Source organism: Carassius carassius, chromosome 2, assembly GCF_963082965.1.
Source record: "Carassius carassius chromosome 2, fCarCar2.1, whole genome shotgun sequence".
Classification (NCBI taxonomy): Eukaryota; Metazoa; Chordata; class Actinopteri; order Cypriniformes; family Cyprinidae; genus Carassius; species Carassius carassius.
Window position 1 is genome coordinate 49,337,087 of NC_081756.1, and position 23,316 is coordinate 49,360,402.

General features: G+C 36.0%; 1 protein-coding gene across 1 annotated transcript in view; it reads left to right on the forward strand.

The window, feature by feature from the left end:
* The first annotated feature begins 1,337 nt into the window (after nucleotides 1–1,337).
* LOC132111395 (pleckstrin homology domain-containing family G member 4B-like) overlaps nucleotides 1,338–23,316 on the forward strand; it is a 41,914-nt gene continuing 19,935 nt past the window's right edge. Inside the window, 1 exon segment of the mRNA XM_059518660.1 lies at nucleotides 1,338–1,493. Coding sequence (XP_059374643.1) covers nucleotides 1,491–1,493 — 3 coding nt within the window. The 5' untranslated portion in view covers nucleotides 1,338–1,490.

Below are 23,316 nucleotides of genomic sequence, written 5' to 3' on the forward strand. Positions count from 1 at the left end.
CAAAGGCTAATGCTAATACTTCCACCTTGGCGGTACGTACAGTAGGAAAGAAGACCAGAGGTCATTTTTCTCTGAATGGATGTCATTGACAAGGACAGGCTTCCTAAACTGAATTATCAGCTTTTTATTTAATGAATCAACAGCCTGTCAGCTAATCTTCAACATGTTTTACAATAAGCAATACTTTAGGTTTTAACAATTTTTAGTTTACACAAAAAAAAAAAAAAAATACAGACATTTTGTGACAGGCGGGATTCAGTTTACAGCACTTCTCATTCATTACTACGGATCTGTAACTGGTGACTGAGTGTCACACAACTCTGACTGAAGTTCAGTGACATCAAGGCTGTAATGTGATTGGTTATTAAGGCACAGATGATCCAAGCTGACTGTTACACTTTCTCCAATAGTAAGACAATCTCTGCTAAGGCTGTCCACCTTATCCTTTAGTGTGGAAGCAAGCCTATGGGCAAAACCTCCAGTTCATTAACAACGTGCAGTAAACAGTAAAACTGTTTGCACTACAAAACAGTGTGTTCATAATTAAGAAAATTCATTCAAATAAAATGGTAAGTCACACCAATTTGCAATATCAAGCAACAAAATGAGCGGTTTTGTACACCCGAAGCCAGACCCATAAAAATTTGGAATGGCTGCACAGTCTGGCCAGCAAACTGACCAGACTTGAACCCCAGAGAGAATCTATGAGCTATTGTCAAGAGGAAGATGAGAAACAAGAGACCAAACAATGCAGATGAGCTGAAGGCCACTGTCAAAGAAACCTGGGCTTCCAGACCACCTCAGCAGTGTCACAAACTGATCACCTCCATGCCACGCTGAATTGAGGCAGTAATTAAAGCAAAAGTTTCACAGTTTGAGTTGAATTACTGAAATGAACTTTTCCACCGGCTTCTATTCCTCTGTAATGTACTGCATTTGAGCTGCTGACCACCAGATGGAGACATTTAACATGTTTTCATGAACTAACGGACTCGTTGTCTGAGAAATAAGCTCACTGAACATTTGAAGTAGTGTAGTTTTAGCCTCACTGAGGCAAGTAGTTAGAGAAGTGAATTTATTAAAGCTGTCACAACAGTGTCACAAGATTATTAGTGTTTGGGGATTTTATCTGACATTAACTGACTTGTATGAGACAGTTCAAGAATAATACGTAATAATAACTAAATGCATATTGAATAAACTGTAAAACTCGAGTAAGTGAGAATGGTTTCAGTGTTTCTGCACGCAGCTGATGGCAGAAATAACAGTGGAAAGAGTGACTGAGACTCACGCAGAAGGGAGGGACTGGCCTGCCTCTCTCTCTCTCTCTTTCTCTCGCCACCATCAAACTCCTGCGTTTCACAAAACTTCAGACTGAGAAACACTGAAGCGACGGTTTCATTCGAGCAAAGGGACTGTGTGTCTGCGTGGATGTTCAGAAACAGAGCGATGTAGTTGAGTCCAGTTGAGTCCGGACTGCGCGTGAAGTCATGGTGAGTCCAGTCCTGTCCGTCTGTTCACGGGATCCTTACATCTCAACTGAATTCATGTAGAACGCGAAAATAAGGGAAGCACTCGCGTTTTATCTCAAAGAGACAGAGCTGCGATAGCTGATACAAAGTTGCAAAAGTAACATGTACAAGTTTTTTTCTGCTCGAATCGGATTCTGCTTAGTCTCTTGTTTCTACTGTGTTGAAATGAATCGCTCTTTCTCGGTTTTGTGTGATCCCTGCAAACATTTACAGTATTGATCAATGATGCCATTGTTTCTACAGTTACTATTGTTGAAAACGTTTGCTGCATTATCAAATCACTGTTATCAAACTTAATAAATGACATAAAAGGCTGTTTGAAAAAGAACCCATATGAATGTACTACAGTTTCACAGTAGTGATAATAAATGCAGTGATTGTGTTGGTGGAAATATGGTTACCATGGTAAAAGGGAACATGGTAGCATTGAGTAGGAAAGAGCTGGATGTGGGAATTCCCCCTCATCCCATCTGAACCAGTGAGGAAACTCTGCAGGACACACCGATCTGGAGCAAACCCAGGACTCCATCATGAAAAGTCTCCGATCAAGGTTTATAACTGTGTGTTTCAACAGAACAGATTAGGATAGAATAGAATAGAATAGAATAGAATAGAATAGAATAGAATAGAATAGGGTGAAGTAAAACTAATAACATTGAGTAGTTAAATACAAACAAAATTGAATACATTAGAATTAAGTGTAGCTAAACCAAAATAATATAAGAGTATAAGAAAAACTTCAATTTTCAATAAATTGAATGGACTAGCTGAATATCATTCTAATATGAAACAAATATAAGTGTGTAGTTGAATGGGAGTAAATTGGAACTAATAGAATAGATGGATTAAATAAAAGTAATGAAATGAACAGAATTGCATAGTTCAATAAAACAGAATACTGAATCACATCAAATTGATTTTATTTTTTAATTTTTTTGCATCAGACAACAATTGTGATTACTTTTGCATGACTTTCACATGATTTCATATTAAAAAATAGTTAAATGCAATAGAATTAAAGGAAATTAAACCAGTGCAATAGAATGGAGGAGACTCATTAGAAAGAGTACAGTTCAATGAATTTGAATGGAGCAGCTCAATATAATAAAATAAGTCTGATATGAAACAATTGTTTATAATAGAAATGGATGGTTAAGTAAAGTTGAACTGATAGAATAAAGTAGTTTTTGCACATGTTCGCAGTGTTGAACAAAACAGAATAGAAGTACCCTTAAATTGTGTTTAGGAGTGAATTAAAACAATTATAATACAGTAGAAAATATATAAATAAAATAGTTAAAATAGAATTAAGGGAAGTTAAACCAATAAAGGATAATAACTGAATAACATAGAAGAGTTAAAACAATTATTAGGAGTAAAGTTCAACAAATAAAATTTGTTTGGAGTGAAGCTTAGTTGTATTTTATGTATAGAAGTAAATACAATAAAATTATTATTAGAATAGATTAGAACACAATTGCACAATTTAATAAAATAATAGAAGTAAACTTAGACATATACAGGTGAATCTTAGAAGTGTGAAGTAAAACAAATAAAATAGAAAAAGAGTAAAAACAATGGAATTAAGAGAAGTTTAACCAATAGTGTGGAATAACTGAATTACATTGAGAAGATAAAAAACAATTAGGAGTAAAGTTCAACAAATAGCATGAAGTAATTAAAATAGTTTGACATTGAAACAAAATAGAACTGCATAGTTCAACATAATTAAAGTGGAGCTATTAGAGTATAATAGCTAAGTAAAATACAATTATTGGCATAGAATATGACAGAATTCCATAGTTGAATAAAAAGAGTAAACTGAATAAAATAGAATGGAATCTTTAAATGAGTGTAATCGGTTTCCACGACGTTTGTGTAGTGTGACTATGAGATAACACCTGATAATGGAGTAATAGAGTTAATAGAGTGACAGTAATGATGTAACTGCAGTGTTGTGGATGTTCTGCATCAGACGCGTGTTACTGTCCATCTGTGGGCATGTATACAAATATAAACTGAGGCAGATGAGGGACGAATGCTGATGTGACTTCAGCTGCTGCCAGTGTTTGGTGTGTGTGGGACAGGGTGGAGCTGTCTGGCTGGATATACAGAGACAGAGAGACAGAGAGAGAGAGAGAGAGAGAGAGAGACAGAGAGAGAGACAGAGAGACTGTTTTACTTTAGGAGAAATGAAAAGACGTGACAGTGGTTTGGGTGAAGTTGCATTTTCCACATAAGACCTGAAATAGAGAGAGATGATTCATTCAGTTGGGAGAGGTGAGAGTGCATGGAAAAACACATCAACACACACACACACACACGTATGTATTGATATAGTAGATGCTTTATTCAAAATGAACAAATGATGATCAACAAATGAAGAACACCACAAGCAATTTATCAGTTATATTCATAGTACACAAGGGCTACAAAATAAATAGATAATATTAGTACATAAGCTGGAGCAGAAGTGGAATGCAGATTAAAACACAAGCATAAACATACATTGGCTTTCATATTTGGACACTTATCTTATGCTCAAACATGTCTGAATGATATTGCATTTAGTGCATTATATAAAAAACAACATCAAACCAAGTGCCTTTTTTTTGCATTAGAAATTGTAATAGAGTAGACATCGTGAAAAAAAAAAAAAAAAAAACACAAAACAAAAAAAAACAATTGTGGCACGTTGTGATGTTTAGTGGATCACCTTGATAGTTAGAATAACTACACCTGTGTGAACCTGAGGAGGGCTGACTTCATCCATACTAAAAACAACAACAACAAAAAAGAACCCCAGTTGATTTACAGACTCTGACGAAAACCTTGGAGAAAAACAAGGTTTGTGTGGAGAAAAGCTCTGGCATATTTGTTTTCAGTTGACTCTTGCTTTGATATTTATTGTGCAATGATATTCAGATATTTGTTATCTGTGTCCAAGAAGAGCTTAAGTATCCAAACGATTTTTGAGGCAACTGTAGATACTAGGGCTTGCACAGACTAGTCTATTAGTCGAGTGTTCGATTACTACTTATTAACCACTAGTCGGCGCTGTCGGAAACAATCGACTACTCGAGCATGCATTAACCGTAATACATGCAAAGAGTTTTTCAATATGACATGAACTTTAGGTTACAATATTGCGTGTAGCTGTTACTTTCTATGACTTTATCTATGTTGCATGTAAATTGAAAATATGTAATGTTATAGTTAGGGATGTGCTCGAAGCAGAATACTTTATTCAGAATGGCACAGATAATGGGTTCAAAAACGAATAACAGACAAGGACTAATTCTGGCTGAAGCTGGTACAGTCTGATGTTTGCTAGATAACAGTTGAGCCAGGGGATCAGCGCAATATTATACACAGATCTCTAAAGTCATGCAATAGAGTGTGAAGTGAATGAATGTAAACTTTATGAATGAAGATAATGCAAAACAAACACTGCATTGCTTTTGTAACAAGGAGTCAGAGATATCCGGATCCATATGCAGTAGTTTATAAAGAGAATGGTCAGACAGGCAATAATCAGAGCACAGCGTCAAGTATGTCAGTGAAAGTGACATGAAATTCAGCCAAGTATGGTGACCCATACTCAGAATTCGTGCTCTGCATTTAACCCATCCAAAGTGCACACACACAAAGCAGTGGACACACACACACACACACACTGTGAACACACATCCAGAGCAGTGGGCAGCCATTTATGCTGCGGCACCCGGGGAGCAGTTGGGGGTTCGATCCCTTGCTCAAGGGCACCTAAGTCGTGGTATTGAGGGTGGAGAGAGCACTGTACATGCACTCCCCCCACCTACAATTCCTGCCGGCCCAAGACTAGAACTCACAACCCTTCGATTGCAAGTCCAACTCTCTAACCACTCTCTTTCCCCAAATTCAGGGATATCCAGAATCAGTAACAGAAACGAGCAGAGGTCGGGGCAGGCAGCAGAGAATCAAAGGCAGTATATACAAGCCAAAGTCATACACGGAAGTAACAAACACCAGGAAACTGCTCAGAAATAGCAGACGGGGCTAAACAAGACTTTGCCATTATTGAGAGTCCAAACAAAGTTTATTTAGGGGAGTGGTAATGGGGAACACCTGGTTGTGATTAGCCCTAAGAATGGGATTCTGGGAAATGGAGTATGGAATGGAAATGGACACCAAATACAAGAGTCCTGAGTGGAGTGCCCTCTACTGGAGTGCCCTCTAGCTGTTGCCTCTCCGTGCATCTCTCAGATCTTAGCAAGAGTAATATCACCTATAATAATACATCATACACGTTTTTTTTTTAATTATTTGAATTTATTTAAAAGGCAATGATTTAAACCTTAGGCTACGATATGATATGAATGAATGGAATAAGCACAGCATGCTCACTAGGGGTGTGTGATATGACAATTTTTGATAGTGAAAGATAAAAATGTCTTGACGATCTGCTTTTGAAGAAATATCGTAGTATCATGCTGCAGGGCACATTCAATCCACTGTAGTTCTGGAGCCTCCGTCGTATACTGTACAACGCTACATGCATTCACAGCAGTGTAAAACTTAGTGCTAGATTTACTCTCTCATTACTTACATGTGCTTTTAAATGTTTCATTCACGCGCTGGTCTGACCTGTACTTTTTCTGAGTGCCACATTCACCCGAACAGAGTATGTGAGTGGAGCGGTGTGATTCTGACTGGAGCAAGGAACGGATTTTTTAAAAGTAGGAGCGTTGTGGTTTTCACTCGCTCCGAGAGTGCTCCACCACTGCTCCATCATGAATACAATTCATGCCAACGGCCCGTGATAAAACTGCATATACAACAAGAATTCACATGTTAAACATATTTAGCTATAGCTTGATACAGATGGATCTCTCAGATCAGAAAACTATTATGACGGCAATCGCTGAGCGGGAAGTTAGTTAAAGGCTAGTGCTCAAGGAGTTTGTCTGTTCGTTTTATGGATTATTTTCAGGTTAAAGCATAATTTAAACAGATACAGCACATTTGCCTTCAAACAAATGTGATATTACAGTGCTACTACATCTGTATCAGATTTTGAATGATTTTGAATCTGTAAGAAATGCATAGATCTGTAGATAAAATAAATGTCGAAAATGTACTGTTTTTTTTTCATCACAAACAAAATTTGCACAGCAGATGCAGCAATTAAACCTTTTAATGCTGACAACCATGTTATTAGTTGGCATGTGGTAGGAAAAAAAGTTTTTTTTTAATTCTAATATAGGCTATGTTATGAACATAATATTTCAAACATATTGAAATACTTTAGCCACAGAGCGAAGGCGGAGCGGTGTTTCTGGTATCAGTGAGCGGTAGTGGAGTGATTATGAAATGCACGGAGGGAGATTGTTGCCGCTCCACTCCACTCACATACTCTGCACCTAAAGAGCGCGCTAAAGCCTGTCAAACACCAGCTGATTATTAAACTAAGTTAACTTTTACGCTAATACTGTCGAAACACACAATGTTTACATGTAGACTCAGTTGGTTGTCTAAAATGAAAGTAAACAGTTGGGAGAAAAATACATAGGCCTACATGCCTGTATATTAGATGTGTGCAGGTCTTAAAGGGACAGTAGGCCTATTAAACATGCAGCCTACTGTCATCACTGTCAAGGGATAGATCCCCCTAAAATGTAATTTCTCTCATTATTTACTTACTGTCATGTTGTCCCAAACCTGTATTAATTTTTTCCTTGTGCTGAACACAAAAGAAGATATTTTGAAGAATGTGGATAACCAAACAGTTGCTTGTTCACATTGAATTTGATAGTGGCAAAAAATACTCTGGAAGTCACTGTGGACCAGTGTTTGGAATAATGGCGTTTAAAAGAACGGCGTTAGGTAACGACGTTATTTTTTCAGTGACGCGGTAATCTAATTAATTACTTTTCCCGTCGTTACAACGCCATTAACGTTACTGAACGTTAAATGCGCCGCGTTACTATGCATTGATTTAATATGCAATCCGAACGCACCCCTGGCTCACACAGCGAGTGAGCAGGTGGGTTAATAACGAGATAAGCGATTATGATTGGCTAAGGCAGAGTCATGTGTTTCATGGTAGCCAATCAGAGCCAGTGTTTTTACACACACGCGCCAGCGGCGCCAAACAAACACAGTCACACACAGGCAACAGCTACACAGAGATTCGCAGCAGCAGGAAAAATGGCGAGTCAGGAGCAATCCGATGAAAAGTTGGCATTTTCAAGGTGGAGATATAAGCACTACTTCAAATTCATTGTAGTCAAAGGCAAGAACGTGCATGTAATGTGTAAATGTAATATGTGACACACGCATCTACAAAGCTAGTGGCCAAAAACACTTTTCTTACAAAGAGTGCAGGGTAAAACTCTTGCTGTCTGTTGACGTGCAATAAATCTCGAAAGTTATATATGAACACCTGTCTGTTCTACTTATTTCAACTGACTTGTGAAAACTGCTAAAAAATAAAATAAAATTCTTTGACATATAGGAACTTTTTTTTTTTTTTTTTTTTTTTTTTTTACAGTAACGCAAATAGTTACTTTCCCTGGTAACGAGTTACTTTTATTATAGAGTAATTCAGTTACTAACTCAGTTACTTTTTGGAACAAGTAGTGAGTAACTATAACTAATTACTTTTTTAAAGTAACGTTCCCAACAGTGCTGTGGGCCAGCAACTGTTTGGTTTTCCACGTTCCTCAAAATAGCATTTATGTTCAGAAGAAGAAAGAAACTCGTTCAAATTCACTTCTGAGTGAGTAAATGGTGGTATAAATATAAAACACTATGACAGAATTGACAGACAGCTGACAGAATTTAATTTTTTGGGTGAACTATTTAACATTAATAAAACAACAAAACACAAAGATAAAAATCACTCACTGCTTTTGACTGTAAAAAAATAATACAGTTGCTTTAGGAATCAGTTCATATAGTATTTTATTTTCATATTTGTTAATTCAATTTGTTGAATGTTCCTGCTAAATACACCTATTGTACCTAACAATAAAGCACTGTTTGTTTTATTTGTATTTTATGTGTAGTTGTAATGTGTATCTTTGTGATTCTTTTGACTTTGTTATAAAAAAAATAAGAACGAAGATTTTTATCTTCGCCCTCTTTTGTCTAAATATCTGCCATTCTTTTTTTCTTTTTTTTGTAACCTTGAAAGGCGTTGTCTTTATCATAGGGAAATTAGTTTGGATGTAATGCTCAGACAACTTGCAAAATAGTTAAACATAGTAAAACGTGGCAAAGAATTATGATAAATTTGTGAATCATATTTCAAAAAAATAAATAATAATAACGTGATATGATATTTTTTCCATATCACCCACCCCAAGTGTTCCTGTGGCTCAGTGGTAGAGCATTGCGTTAGCAGTAGGGATGGGCGTTTTCCGCAAATATCACATTTGACTATTTGAGCTCACAAAAAACGAATATTCGAATATTCGTTTATTTAAATTAAGTTTAATGAGACAGACGTTATTTTTCAGCAACATTTGTTGTTTCCGTCATTTTGAACAAGCTTACACACAATAAGCTTGGACATTACACATCGTGTTTTGTAGCTGAAAACCTTTAACAATGCATGCAAACAAACAAAACTACAGATTAAAAGCAAAAAAAAAAGTGAACAAAGAAAAAACGTAAAGCAGCCTGCAGCAATTAGGCTATTGTAGAACGTATAGCCTACACTTAACTTTGAAACTTTTAAACTGTCAGCAAATCTTTTTTGCTTTTTTTCTATTGTTTTACATGTTCTTTTTAAGAAATACGGGCATGTAAACATGATCGGGGGAAAGTCGGCTCCTTAGTCTGTTAACAATAAGGCCGACCGCGGAGAAAACGCGCTCTGACGGCACAGACGTTGGCAGGACTCACAAATAACGGTGTGCTAAGTGAATACGTTTTGTGAAGCGCTTTGTGTTTTCGTTTCACCACTGAATGGGATCTTCATCTGGTGGAATACATGGCTCCAGCAAGAATTGTTCCGACTCGTCTTGGCTGGACTCTCTGTAATCATCGCTGAAGAACTGGCTCAGCCTTTTCCGACGAGTGGGCATTGCATCCTCTTCATCGTTGGTGGCGGCGGCTGCATCCGCACCACTCGCATCAAGGAAAATGTGATAATGTTCAAAAAAGCTATTTTTTCTTACTTCTCTCATGTTTTCATCGAGAAACCTGAGATGTTTGTGCCGAGGGTCTAGGGCAGACGCGAGAAGAGGAGTTTTCACTGCATTCTCCAAGTTAGAGGTGTTTATTCATTGCTTGAGAGATGCCGCAATAATGTTCTTGAATTCGGTCACTTTCTGTGATTCTCCACGGCACATTTGAAGTACTGGAGAAGACCGCAGTTCTTAGGGGCCGTTCACATATCGCGTCTTTTGCACGCTCAAGTTCGTTATTTCCAATGTAGGATAATGTATCCAATGCTCATAATGGAAGCGACGCGGTCGCGATGCGCACGCGGTGCGACGCGCCCATTTTTTCCAGGCGCGTCCGCACTGCATCGAGTTAAAAACATCTCAACTTTTCAGAATGCTGCAAGTGCACCGCAGGTCATGTGACAAGAACTAAACATTCAGCTTCATCCTTTCCCTTAACAACGTTGAAAGCTCAGCCAAGATGAAGGAACAGCTGATCATAGCTGTATATGGATTGCCATTTTGAAATAAATTCAGTAGTAGAGCTACTGAAAGCGATTTTTTTGTGCTGCAAATCCATTTATCCTTTGCTGAAATTTCTGCGTCTTAATGGACAGAGCGCGTCATTGTTGCTTAGCAACGGCAGACGCATCAGGAGCGCTTCTGCCAGAGCACTTTGGAAAGAAGGAGAAAGCGGCGCACCTAGCCTTTTCCACGCATTTTTAGGTGCGATATGTGAACAGCCCCTTATTCTTTCATCAATAATCAACTTTGGTACAGATACATTTTCTATGTAGCCTACATGTTTGCATCTTTATCTTTTGCTGGTTTGCATAGCACACGCACATTTGTTTAGAGAAGTTTACAAAAATGTCTTGCTTAAAGAGTTCTGTGTAATGAAAATGTCCGCATTGAATTGGTTCAGTCGTGTTCAAATGATCACTTAACGTTTGTCATGACATCTATGCTTGCATGATAAATATTTTTTAGAAATTAATAATTATTTTAGTTTAACATGGCATACTTGTTCAGTGATAACTATAAAAAAAAATAGTTATAACGGTCTTATCAAGTAACTGTACGACATTGTATCCCAATGCAGATACGAACAATTTTGTGATTGTTACAGAGACATACAGATACAAATACTAGTTGTTACATAAAAATTGTTATGTGTAATTTCATAATTATAAAATTCTAATATTAAATAATAATAATAATAATATATTTGATATTTTACATATTTAATTGTTGCATAAGGCTATGAATTAAAACATGTTTATTGATAAGAACTATTTAATGTCTTTTCATTTACCGTAGCATGAACCACGAGTAGTCGAGTAACTCAATTATTATTATTTTTTTTAATAAGAAATCAACTAGCAGAAATCAGTAGTCATGCAACACACTTACAGAACACACAAAATCTCACCCTAGAGCGAGACATTTTTATCGGACAGATCTGTTGTCCAGCGCAAAATCAACGTAAACCTTTCAGTTCCTGATCTTCAAATATAAACTGGTTGCAGACAGCACTTAGGTCATGATTTAAGACATACGAAGCTTTTGGATCAGATATTTCAGTGTGTAAAGTTCCTCTTAGAAAGAGGAAATAGTTCATTCTGAATCCTTTTTCTAGCTCTCTTCATGCATTCACCCTCTTCTCTTGTTCTCTCTCTCTCTCTCTCTCTCTCTCTCTCTCTAACTGCCTGCATCTGGATTCTATCATTCTGCTCTTCAGCAGTCTCTCCCTCGCTCTCACTGCTGAGAAAGAGAGGAAGTTGAGCGGGACAGTGACATACGACTGGTGTTAAAGTGTGCTTGAGGTCGCGCTGTGGATTACAAATGTTTGATAAAACAGATGAAGAACTTTTTCATTAATATTTTTCATGAACCTCCTCGGTATGTGACAGTATGTGGCATTCACACAACAATTCTCAGAAATACTGATGTGGAAATTGACACATTCTCCCAAACTGGCTACTTGATTTGTCTGACTTAAGAATTAGTGATCGACCGATATGTGTTTTTTGACAGCCAATGCCGATACTTTGGAAAGCAGCTATATATATATATATATTTGTGTTATTATTAATAATATTTAAGACATTTAAAATCATTTGACAATTATTCTGGGAAGTTTGTGTGCATTTTTTTCAAATAAAGTCAGGGTAACCCTCATTTTGCATACAGCACACAGTGAAAATGACACAATTATGACAGTGTGCAAATACATAAAGCACAGCATAATTTGAAATCACGAGTTTATAGTTTAAAGCATTCAGTTCACACAGACTGACCGTCACAGAGAACACGTGATCATGCTGGATAAAAATGCACATTCACAAGATTTCACAGCTGGATTTCACTGAGATTGCAAGATTTGTGAAATTAACCCCTTTGTGTGCAAGGATCGCCGATGGCCCCAGTTTATTATTGTTTCAATTTCACAGCACATTAAACATCATTCTCTTACTTGATCTGGACAAACTGTGTATCAATTGAAAGTTTAAAGACTCCAGCTTCAATATTTGACCAATATTTTGTTAAAACATTGTTGTTATTTAGTTATTTAGTAATTTATTTCAGGAGTGCAAAATAATAAATACGTATTATGCCACATTTTGAATAGAAATTCACCACTCATTTATATTCAGTAACATCAGCAGCGGTTTATTTGTGTTCACATAGACTCACTGAACAGCGTCAATAAGGATTTATAGACCAAAGATGCATATCCGCGGAGATATATGGACATATTTACTTATGTTTACTTCATATTTCTTCAGACAGAATCATAATTTCTATTCATTTTCCACTGATTTACGCGATCTGATGATAAACAGCCTCTCCCAGCGATCTGTGTGTGTGTGCAGAGCTGGGAGCTCATGCTGTGTGTCAGTCAGACTCTGATTGGTCCTTCGCCTTGTCAATCTTAGAGTGTCATAACCGGACACCGCCACATCGTGTCACATGGTTCCTGTACACTTCCTGGTTGTTATCTGCCCATAACAACACTGAAACACCTCTGTACACACAAAATATTAGAATAATAAACCTGCAATTACGATAGTAAAGCTTGGTATGAGATTTTCTTGAGGTCTGGGGCGTTTTTATAAAAAAATGTACATCTGAAATGCTAACTTGTGCAGCGATATAAAAGGCTATAAATAGCATATTTTTACAACAGTAAACAACCAAATTCCACCCGTGATCGCAAAAGGATGTTATTACAAACACTCGATCGGGGTTTAAAGTGAGTTTTGAGTAAAAGTGTAATAATAATTTCATAAATTGTCTGATGTAGTAATTGTCCTGATGGAGGTGTGAAAGACTCGTTTGGTAAAAACAATAGGATCATGAATGGGGGAGTATTCATAGCAAAAATCACAGACAGAGCACACAAGTGTTTTCATGTGATCCTACAGAGATGACAAGTGCCATAAATCAATCAGATTAGCCTTCTCTAAAAACACACATGACATGGCCTTGGAAAATATTTCATAAAATTCACAGTTTTACAGATTGGATTGTGAAATTTCAATTGAAGATTTGGTAGACTTGTGGCTTTAGCTACACTGTGTTCCTAAACTCATATCCTACACTGTTAGACTTTGCCGTAATTTTACAGTAACTTACCGCAAAAAAGCCCAGTAAAATACCATTTATATTATTTACGGTAAACTACTGTAATATGCACTGCATTGTGGGTATTTTGTATGAATTTTACAGTAACTTACTGTATATGGTCATTTACAGTACTTTACTGTTTACGCAAAAGCAGTAGTGCTACTGTAAATGAAGAAGACAGATATCTATACATACAATTAAGTTGTATGCCTTTTTGTATGCAAATTGCCTTTGTCATTGTGTCCACAACTTGTATTACTCATAGGGCTATATGCATATTGTATTAATGTTTTAGGCCTATTAAAATGTCATATGATAATGTTTTATAGTTTTTTCCGTCTTGTTCTGCAGATGAAAATCATAAAATTATTCTCATTTCACACACTGGATGTTAATTTTAATAGTAGCATTTTCTCCAATAAAAAAACAACAACAACAACAATAATAATAATAATAATAATAATAATAATAATAATAATAAACGGAGCAGAAACAATAGGGTCCTCTCACCATCGGTGCTCGGGCCCTAATAATAATAGTAATCGACAGCTGGTTCCCATACAGGCAAATTAGGCATTTTTTTTTTATTTTTATGCCAGGTATAAGAGCACAGGTGTGGTGATATTTAAATAACAACAATAATAATAATAATAATAATAATAATAACTTTGCTTAGACCTCACAAATTTTAAATTGTTGCTCACGTGCAAAGCCTGCGCAACAACCTGGCAGAATGTAAACTGATGTTTGTGTGACGTGTCGAGTGCGCGCAAAACTGACGTCTGTCAGAGTGGATCGCTACTAGAAGCCAGCTGCAAGTTTTTCTGAGGTAAGTACTTTTTACTTAACAAATTTAAGTTACTTTTTCCAAATTTACAAATGCACACACAAAATTTAAAAAGCACAGAAGATTCACAAATGCATACAAAATTCAGAAATGCACACAAAATTCAGAAATACACACACAATTCAGAAATGCAAACAACATTTACAAATGCGCTCAAGATTCACAAATGCACAGGACAAGATTCAGAAATGTATTTCTGATGCACACACACATATATCTTGATTTACAAACTGCTTGCGGTCTGTGAACTTCACTGCCTTTTTTTAAACAGGGAATGATCTGCAACCAATCAGATATCTCCCTTGTTTTAGCCAATCACAAGAACGCACTCCACGGGGGATTGTTTACTTATAAGCCAATCACATGAACGGTTCACACAGCGCGATATGCCTGTGGTGCAGCATATTATAGCCTACTTATTTATGAAATTGTATGAAAATACAGATGTTTAGATTACAATTCAGGTTTATTTTTTATTATTTTTTACAAAATATAAATTTAAAAATGTCTCAATACATATAGCCCAGTGACTGCAGAAAAAGTTAACCATGGATTCATAAATTTGCAATAAGCAATTATTTCATTTTATTGAAATATTTTAATGAAAGTTAAAAAAAAAATTACACCTTTTTGAATATTTAAATATATCTAAATATTCTTTTGGATGCAATATAGAAGTCACTTTAATTATAATATTCGGTTCTTACATGAAGAGAGAGTCAGTGGTCCACTGCGAGAGGAAAGTGACTCTCCGACTGCGAAAAGTGGGTCTCCGGCTGCGTGAGGAAAGTGAGTCGTTCGCTGCGAGAGGAAAGTGAATCGTTCGCTGAGGAAAGTGAGTTGCTCTCTGAGTGAGGAAAGTGAGTCGTTCGCTGCGTGAGGAAAGTGAGTCGTTCGCTACATGACTCGTGAGGAAAGTGAATCGTTCGCTGCGTGAGGAAAGTGAGTCGTTCGCTGCGAGAGGAAAGTGACTCTCCGGCTGCGCAAAGTGGGTCGCCGGCTGCGTGAGGTAAGTGAGTAGTTCGCTGAGGAAAGTGAGTCGTTCACTGCGTGAGGAAAGTGAATCGTTCGCTGAGGAAAGTGAGTCGTTCGCTGCGTGAGGAAAGTGAGTAGTTCGCTGATTGGCTTATAAGTAAACAATCCCCCACGTGGGGTGCATTCTTGTGATTGGCTAAAACAAGGGAGATATCTGATTGGTTGCAGATCATTCCCTGTTTAAAAAAAGGCATTTGTGTGTCGAGCCAAGTCAGGGGAGTCTCAAAATTCACACACAAATGCAGTGAAGTTCACAGACCGCAAGCAGTTTGTAAATCAAGATATATGTGTGTGTGCATCAGAAATACATTTCTGAATCTTGTCCTGTGCATTTGTGAATCTTGAGCGCATTTGTAAATGTTTTTTGCATTTCTGAATTGTGTGTGTATTTCTGAATTTTGTGTGCATTTCTGAATTTTGTATGCATTTGTGAATCTTCTGTGCTTTTTAAATTTTGTGTGTGCATTTGTGAATTTTGTGCGCATTTGTGTATCCTGTGTGTGTATTTATGAATTATGTGTGTGCATGTATGAATCCTATGTGTGCATATGTGAATGTAGTGTGTGCATTTATCTTTATTGAGACTCTTTTGGCTCCATATGCCTGTGGATCCTTTAAAAGTCTTAATGTCTTAAATTTGTTAATGAAAAGATAAGGCCTTAATCAGCGTCAAAATGTCTTAAATCCAGGTTTCAAAGGTCTTAAAATGCAACCACAGAGAAGATTAACATTTTATTTGCACTTGTTGCTTTCTGAAATGTTAAATCCATGTCAATGCATTGCGTGTTATGACTGCTTAAAGTTACTGATGCATTTGAGCAATAAAGAAATGTGGGTAAATGAGAAAAAGGCAAAATGCAAAAATGTAAGTTATTAAAATTGCAATAAACCATGCAAGATATCTCAATTTAGCACTTGCATACTGACAGGCAGCACTTTGTGCACACTCATTCGAAGAGTGAGCACACAGTCTGTCAACATTCGAGCACCCATTTCAGTTCTGTGCTTTTACAGATCAAATACACATATGTATGTGTCAAAATGCATGACTTGAATAGTATTCACGTAAGCCCAGAAATTGAATAGTCCACAATCATGTCTTAAGTGAACGTAAATAATAGGGAAAAAATTGGATGCATGTAAGTAATTATTTTGGATCTGTGCATTCTGTCTTAAAGTAACAGTAGCCTATACACAGTATACTGATGCTGTTTGCCATTGCAATCAAACAACAAAAGACAAAGAGAATCACTCACTACTCTTGACCCGATAGCTTTACTATCCCCCCAAACCTCTACACAGTAGTAAGTGCTCTGGACAAGTGGACTTGTTGATTCGACTGGCACTCTTGGGATAATAGGTGGCAGTGGACTACAAAATCTCCATAAGTAGAAGTACAAGTAATATTTAAAGAAAAAGCTCTGTTAAGAAATTAAATCAAGGTAAAAAGATAACTGTGAACTACACACCAATAGAAAAGCAAATAATATAACCTTTTAAAGTGAAAGGTGGAGACAGATTGAGAAATGTGAGAATGATAATTAGGTGAAAGGATCACAGTTCTGCTATTTTTAATATAGGAAAATGTAAAGCAATAGTTGCATAGTGTACACTTACTTATTGTCTATTATGTGCATTTAAAAAACTCGACAATCTTTCCAAATTTTTACGAGAATCGTGTAATTCCTTTGCCCAAAAGAAGAGAAAGCTTTAAAGAAATAAAAAATATGTAATTTACTCACTCTTATGTTGTTCCAAACCTGAATGAATTTATTTATTCTGTTGAACATAAAAGATCATATTTTGAACAATATTGGTAACCAAATAGTCCTTTGAATTCTATGGTATGAAAAAATTAAATACTATGGAAGTCAATGGGGACCTGTTCATTTCTTAGAGACAAAACATGTAAAATTCATATCACATGTGCGGTGCTACCAAATCTGGTGCTGGTGCTACAATCTGTAGAACTTGCTGTGTGAGTGTGTTACTCCAAGGATGTAATTGTTTTGTTTTGTTTTCTTTCTTTATTTATTTATTTTCCCCTTTCTCCCTGTTTCTCTCTCTACTTCCCATATGCAGAAAGGAATTGATGCCACCTGACACCAGTGATCTGCTGTGATTGGAGGAGTGGAAGTTTGGAACTGTTTTGAAGTGTATTTTTTATTGTGAATTTTTATTTTATTTTATTTGTTTTGTTTTGTAACTTAGTTTTGTTTTAATTAGATGATTTGTTTATAATAAAATATTTTGTTTGACAAAAAAGCACAATAAACAATATGTTGATGTACATGGACTCAAGTCACTTTTTTTGGAATTTGTTAAATTCAATAGCATTAATGTAAAATATAAATATTAAAATATTATTATTATTAAAATAAAATAAAATGACTAATATACTGTTAAATGAAGGGAATCATACTGTAAAATGAAATCACGTTAAGGGCATCTTACTGTAAAATTAAATCACGGTAAGGGCATCTTACTGTAAAATTAAATCGCGGTAAGGGCATCTTACTGTAAAATGAAATCGCGGTAAGAGCATCTTACTGTAAAATTACATTGCGGTAAGGGCATCTTACCGTAAAACACATTTACAGGTAAGCTACTGTAAAGGGGAACTTACAGTAACTTACTGGCAATAGTGCTGCCAGTAAGTTACCGCAAAAATACGATAAAAAGTCTAACAGTGTACATCAATATTTTTTAATAAATTTAAAAAATATGTTTTTAATATTTTTATTTTTGTTTTTATGTTTGAGCTTATTTATCTCTATTATCATAACAGTCTGAGTAATGCTGATTCCTGAACAGTAAACTTTGAAGTGTTAGCTTTGTGGACAAATGTTGATTATGTATCTAGTCAGAAAGAATCATGAGCCAAAAACGTTTTATTTTGTATGTCATTTCACTCTCCATTCCATGCCAAAAAATGGGGGGTGACTAGTAAGGGGTTAAATGTTCATTAGTCGTTCAAAGATTTGTTTAAATTATATAAATGCTTATTAACTTAATGCTGAGGGCAAACACGTAGGCCTAATATAAAATAAATTGTTATAATACTTTCTGTAAACATTCACTCCTTTGTTTAACCATTCTATGTGATTATTAGACAGACTTCTATCCATATTAGACAGAACTGTTGACGACGACGACGACACTGTGTGTGCTCAGGCGCTGCCGCTCTCAGCGCTGTCAAAGTAAAATAAAAACTTATTGGCCGATGCCGGCATTTGAAAAATGTCAAATATTGGCCGATATATCGGCCTTGGCGATATATCGGTTGACCACTATTAAGAATGACCTGAATTAATACATTTTATCTGTCAGACACAATTTTTAGTAGGTATTGACATAGAATGTGTTTATAATGAGCAAGGAGTTAGGAGTTAGGAATGGCATGGAGCATCAAACCAAATGCAACAATGGAGTAATAAAATCAATTTTAGGATGATTGTAATTTAAATGTCTGAAAAATCATAATTTCAACCTCTAGTAATATGATTAAACGGCCTATCACTTTTCACCAACAGAGAGCACTGTAATCAAATCATCTTGGTGTGTGAGGTGTGATGTGACAATGGAAGACACAAATTTTGTTGCGATTATGTTAAAGCTTCGCAAAGATATAGCCTCGGATTAATTTTGGCACCATGTCTAAAATTTGCAACGGTGCTGTACAAAAACTGTTTTGTCAATCAACAAGAAATGTATAACTTTTTGTCAGCACAGTCTGAAGATGATCTGACTCGATTTTGGTGAAAATTGGACTAGTGTTGTCAAAAGTACCGGTAGTACCGAGGTCCCGTTCAAACCCGGTTTAGCGTTATGATTTCCGCGAAGCAGAAAACGAGGACGGAATCTCAAAATCCAGTCATGAAAATGAAACTTACATTTTAATATGGACAGTCATGGAATTTGTCAAAGTTAGCATAAATTAATCAAATCAAATCTCCATATGGACCAGTATCTGTCAATGTTAAGCCGCAAAAGTTGTTTGAAATATGAATCCGTGTTCTGCGCGTCTCTGTGTGAATTAATGAATGGCAGAGACGTGCGGGTTTGTTTACTACATAGACCGAAGCGCGTGACGCTTGCATTATTTTCAGCGTCTGAGCTTCAGAGTTCTCTCTCCATCAAGCGATCTGAACTTTTCAGTTCATCTCAATGGACGCACAGCGCACCTGTATTTGATGCTCTGTAAACTCTTTGTGAAGGCGCACGACTCACCGTCACTTTACTGATAGCGCTGTTTCTCACACATGCAAAGAGAGAGAGCGAGAGTCTTACCATGCTGAATCGACACGCTATATGTAAACTATTCTTTGTTGTCTTCTCCTGTCAAAATAATGGAGTTCATTTAGAATTATTCATATTCATTTTCGAACAAGCAGAAGACATACTGGTTTCTCCTGCAGTGGGCGGAGCTAATGCGCAAATGGCAATTTCATTGGCTGGCGCTGAATAGTACGTCCCTGTTTTGATTTCAGCAAATCAGTTTGACCGAACGCAGACAACGTGATTAATATTCATGAACCCAGCAGCTCATCAATTCATAGTGCATTGTATATACATTGGTATGATAGTAGAATTAGTAGTAGTATTATCTTTTAATAATAATTAATATGATCTATTACTATTTTTTTTTACAGAAACCCTCAATGACCAAAAAATCTTAAGCATCACCACCAGTCTTAAGTTCAGTTAAAATGACAAATATGCATTCATAAGGCCTAAAAGTTAATTTTTACATATAGGCATTGTGCTAGAAATATTACTATTATTTAGTAAAATGTATGTGATACTGCTACTACTGTTGAAAAAATGTAAATAAATATATAATTAACTTTATTTTTTTAAGAAATAAATCACAATATTTCTTCCATGTTTTAATTTTAATAGCAAATCCCCTATATTTACCAAAAACAAAATGTGTTTAAATTTCATAAATTAAAAGACAAATTAAATTTGGGTGAAACTTGTTTACTGTTTTTCATAATTAAATAACTTGTAGAAAAACTTTAAACACAATTGTAAATAAGTATAAAGAATGGCATTGGTTTTATTTTTAGTGCTAAAAAGTTTTTTTTTTTTTTTTTTGCATATTTTTGTGTTTTGCTTTGGTACCGAAATTGGTACCGAGAACCATGGATTTTCACTGGTATCGGTACCGAATACTGAAATTTTGGTACTGTGACAACACTAAATTGGACAAACAGTTGAGGAGTTCGAAAAAATAGGTTTTTAACATAAATCAAAATGCAGGACAGGGAATTCAGATTTCCTAAGCGAAGTTTCTCAAGTTTCATTACAGTAGCCTAATGCAATCAAAAGTTATTAGCATTTTAGGAAATTCATAATTAAAGGTTAATGAATGGTTTATTATTATTGGCCAATAGGTGGCGCTGTTATCAAATTGATGTGCAGTGGTCAGTGTGAGGTGACAATGGCACATACAGTAGATATGTCAAACCTTTGCAGAGATACAGCCCTCAGATGCAGTTTGGCATATTTCCAGCAAATACATTCATGCACTTAACAAAAAATGTTTTGTGTATCGACACGAAATCCATAACTTTTTTCTAGCTTGGTCTGAAGATGATCTGAGACAAATTTGGTGAAAATCAGACCAATGATCTAGGAGGAGTTTTGAAAAAGAAGGTTGTCAACATGAATCAAAATGGTGGACAGTCAGTTAAGCCAATATTAGTAAAATTGGTATCAATGTTCTCGTCATGATCCAAGGAATAGGTTAATGTAAGCAAAAGTTATTAGCATTTTTCTACATTTCATTATAACTTTTGACCACAAGGTGCCCCTAAACGTTTTGAGTACCAAGAGGGTATGAGGGAGCTAAAGATTTTTGTAATTAGTTTTGTAACGATACGCTAATGCGTTCATAAAATACAGCATTTAAGGACATAATTCAAAATGGCCGACACCCATAATGGCTGACATGGGAAAACATTTGATTTGGAATGATGCACTGTATCCAAAAAGAACAGTTTTGTCCAAAAGCATTCAGAAGTTATGAGCAAAAATATGCATGTTTCATATCTCCTGACCACTAGGGGCCACAGCGCCAAAACACTGCAGGTAGTCTCAGGTCATGTTTGTTCTAGCACACACAAAGTTTGGTCTTAATAGGCCAAACCATTGCAGAGATATAGCCTCACGTCTACTTTTGCATGCTTTTTGTAGAAATCGTTCATGTGCTATTCAGAAACAGTATGACTAATCAAATTGAATTCCATAACTTTTTGCCAGCGTGGTCTGAAGTTGATCTGGTTCAATTTTCGGTTCAGTGGCCTAGGAAGAGTTCGAAAAATCAGTTTTAACGAACAATTGAAAATACTGAAAAAACGAAACCTTACGATTTTTTTTATTTTGGGATCATTACAACTCTCTTTGAGACACGGAATCAGAGGAAAAAAAGAATTTACATTTGGTGGCTTACGGTTCAGAAGTAATTATCATTAAAAAAATATGTTTAGACAAGTGGTGGCGCTAGAGAGTGCGAGTTAGAGACTCCAGATTGGCCCCTAATAATAATAATTTGACCCTCTAACCTTAAAGTGCTGTCAAATTGATTAATTGAGATTAAATACAACTGTGTGTTTACATATTATATATGCATGTAATGTATATTTATATTAAAATATCGAAGATGGGAAGTAACAAAGTTCACACAATTAGAAGATTTTTCTAGTATTAATAGATACTACTGTGTTTTATCTACACTCCTGTTGTTGTTTTTTTACACAAATATCTTTACTTTCTAGTTCTTACATTTTCACAGCAAGGCTCGTTACTTTAGTTTTAACTTGTACAGTATTTGGTCGTATGATCAATTATATTACTTGTTATTGGGCACCTGTTTCAGAATCTCACTAATTTTATTGTGTTAACAGTTGACTCATTGTGCCTTTTGTAGGCAGTTTAGCAGAATTATCTGAGCCAAATTTAGTACTTGCTCAAATCTCCACTAGCACTGAAATCTGTGCATCACCGTTTCCCTTGACAAAATGTAAATAATAAACAAAGAATAATAATAATAAAGAGAAATAATGCATGTGTTCTCAATAGTTTCAGTGTTAAATGGCGTTTAATAGTAAGTCATGTGTCTTGACAAATCACTTTGTGGTGAATTTCAGTTAGAACACAAGTTCTAAGATGAAGAGCAGCTGTATATGGAAAAGTGGAAAGACTCTAACCTAGACAAGCTAGCTAACTGAAATATAATACTAGTGTTTTTTCTGACACTGCACAAGAAGATTTTGAGCATATCTACAGCCTGATCTCAGTGTGTGCGTTCGATTATCCTCATGTGACTGGTTCACCTTTTGGTTCTAAAACTCATCATATTTTTCTTCCTCGTTTTGTCTTTAATTCTGTTTTTCTTGCATTGTTTTTCATTCTACTTTCTTTCCTGCCATTTTCCTTCTCGGTTTGTTTTTCTTTCCTCACCCTCCCCACCACCCCAAACACACTGGCCTTCCTGGCCGACTTTCGCTCTCTTTTCCCTCATCTTTTGTTTATTCCACTCATCACTCGCCAAATGTGGGGAGACTTCAGAGAGTATAATATGTGTTTTATGAAGACTCTTCGGTGGAATTGTTGTTAGGTGATATTTAGAAGTAGTTCCTGAGAGATGGATTGTTTAAGCCGTGGAAAGGGGGAGATGGAGAAAGAGTGAAGAAATAAACAAGAGGAAAATGTTCAGGGTTGCTATGACAACAGAACAGCAGTAAAGTAAACATTATAGTTCATGAGTGTGTGTGTGTGTGTGTGTGTGTGTGTGTGTGTGTGTGTGTGTGTGTTGGCCAGGCCGTGTTTCTCAGGATGGCTATAAGCCTGTGTCAATGGGCCTCATTCATAAAACACTAGCAGACAAATTTCACATTCTTATGAAACCATTACCCTAAATTCAATGCAACAATTTATGCAAGAATGGATTTATGGACATTTCATTAGAGATCATTTGAGACACAGCGTATATATGTGCATATGGGAGACTACATCGGGTATATTTTTTGTGTTCACATTTGAACAAATAGCAAAATAAAGCATTTTCACAATTTTCAAAAAGTGGAAAAAAACAGAGAGATTCAAAATGGCA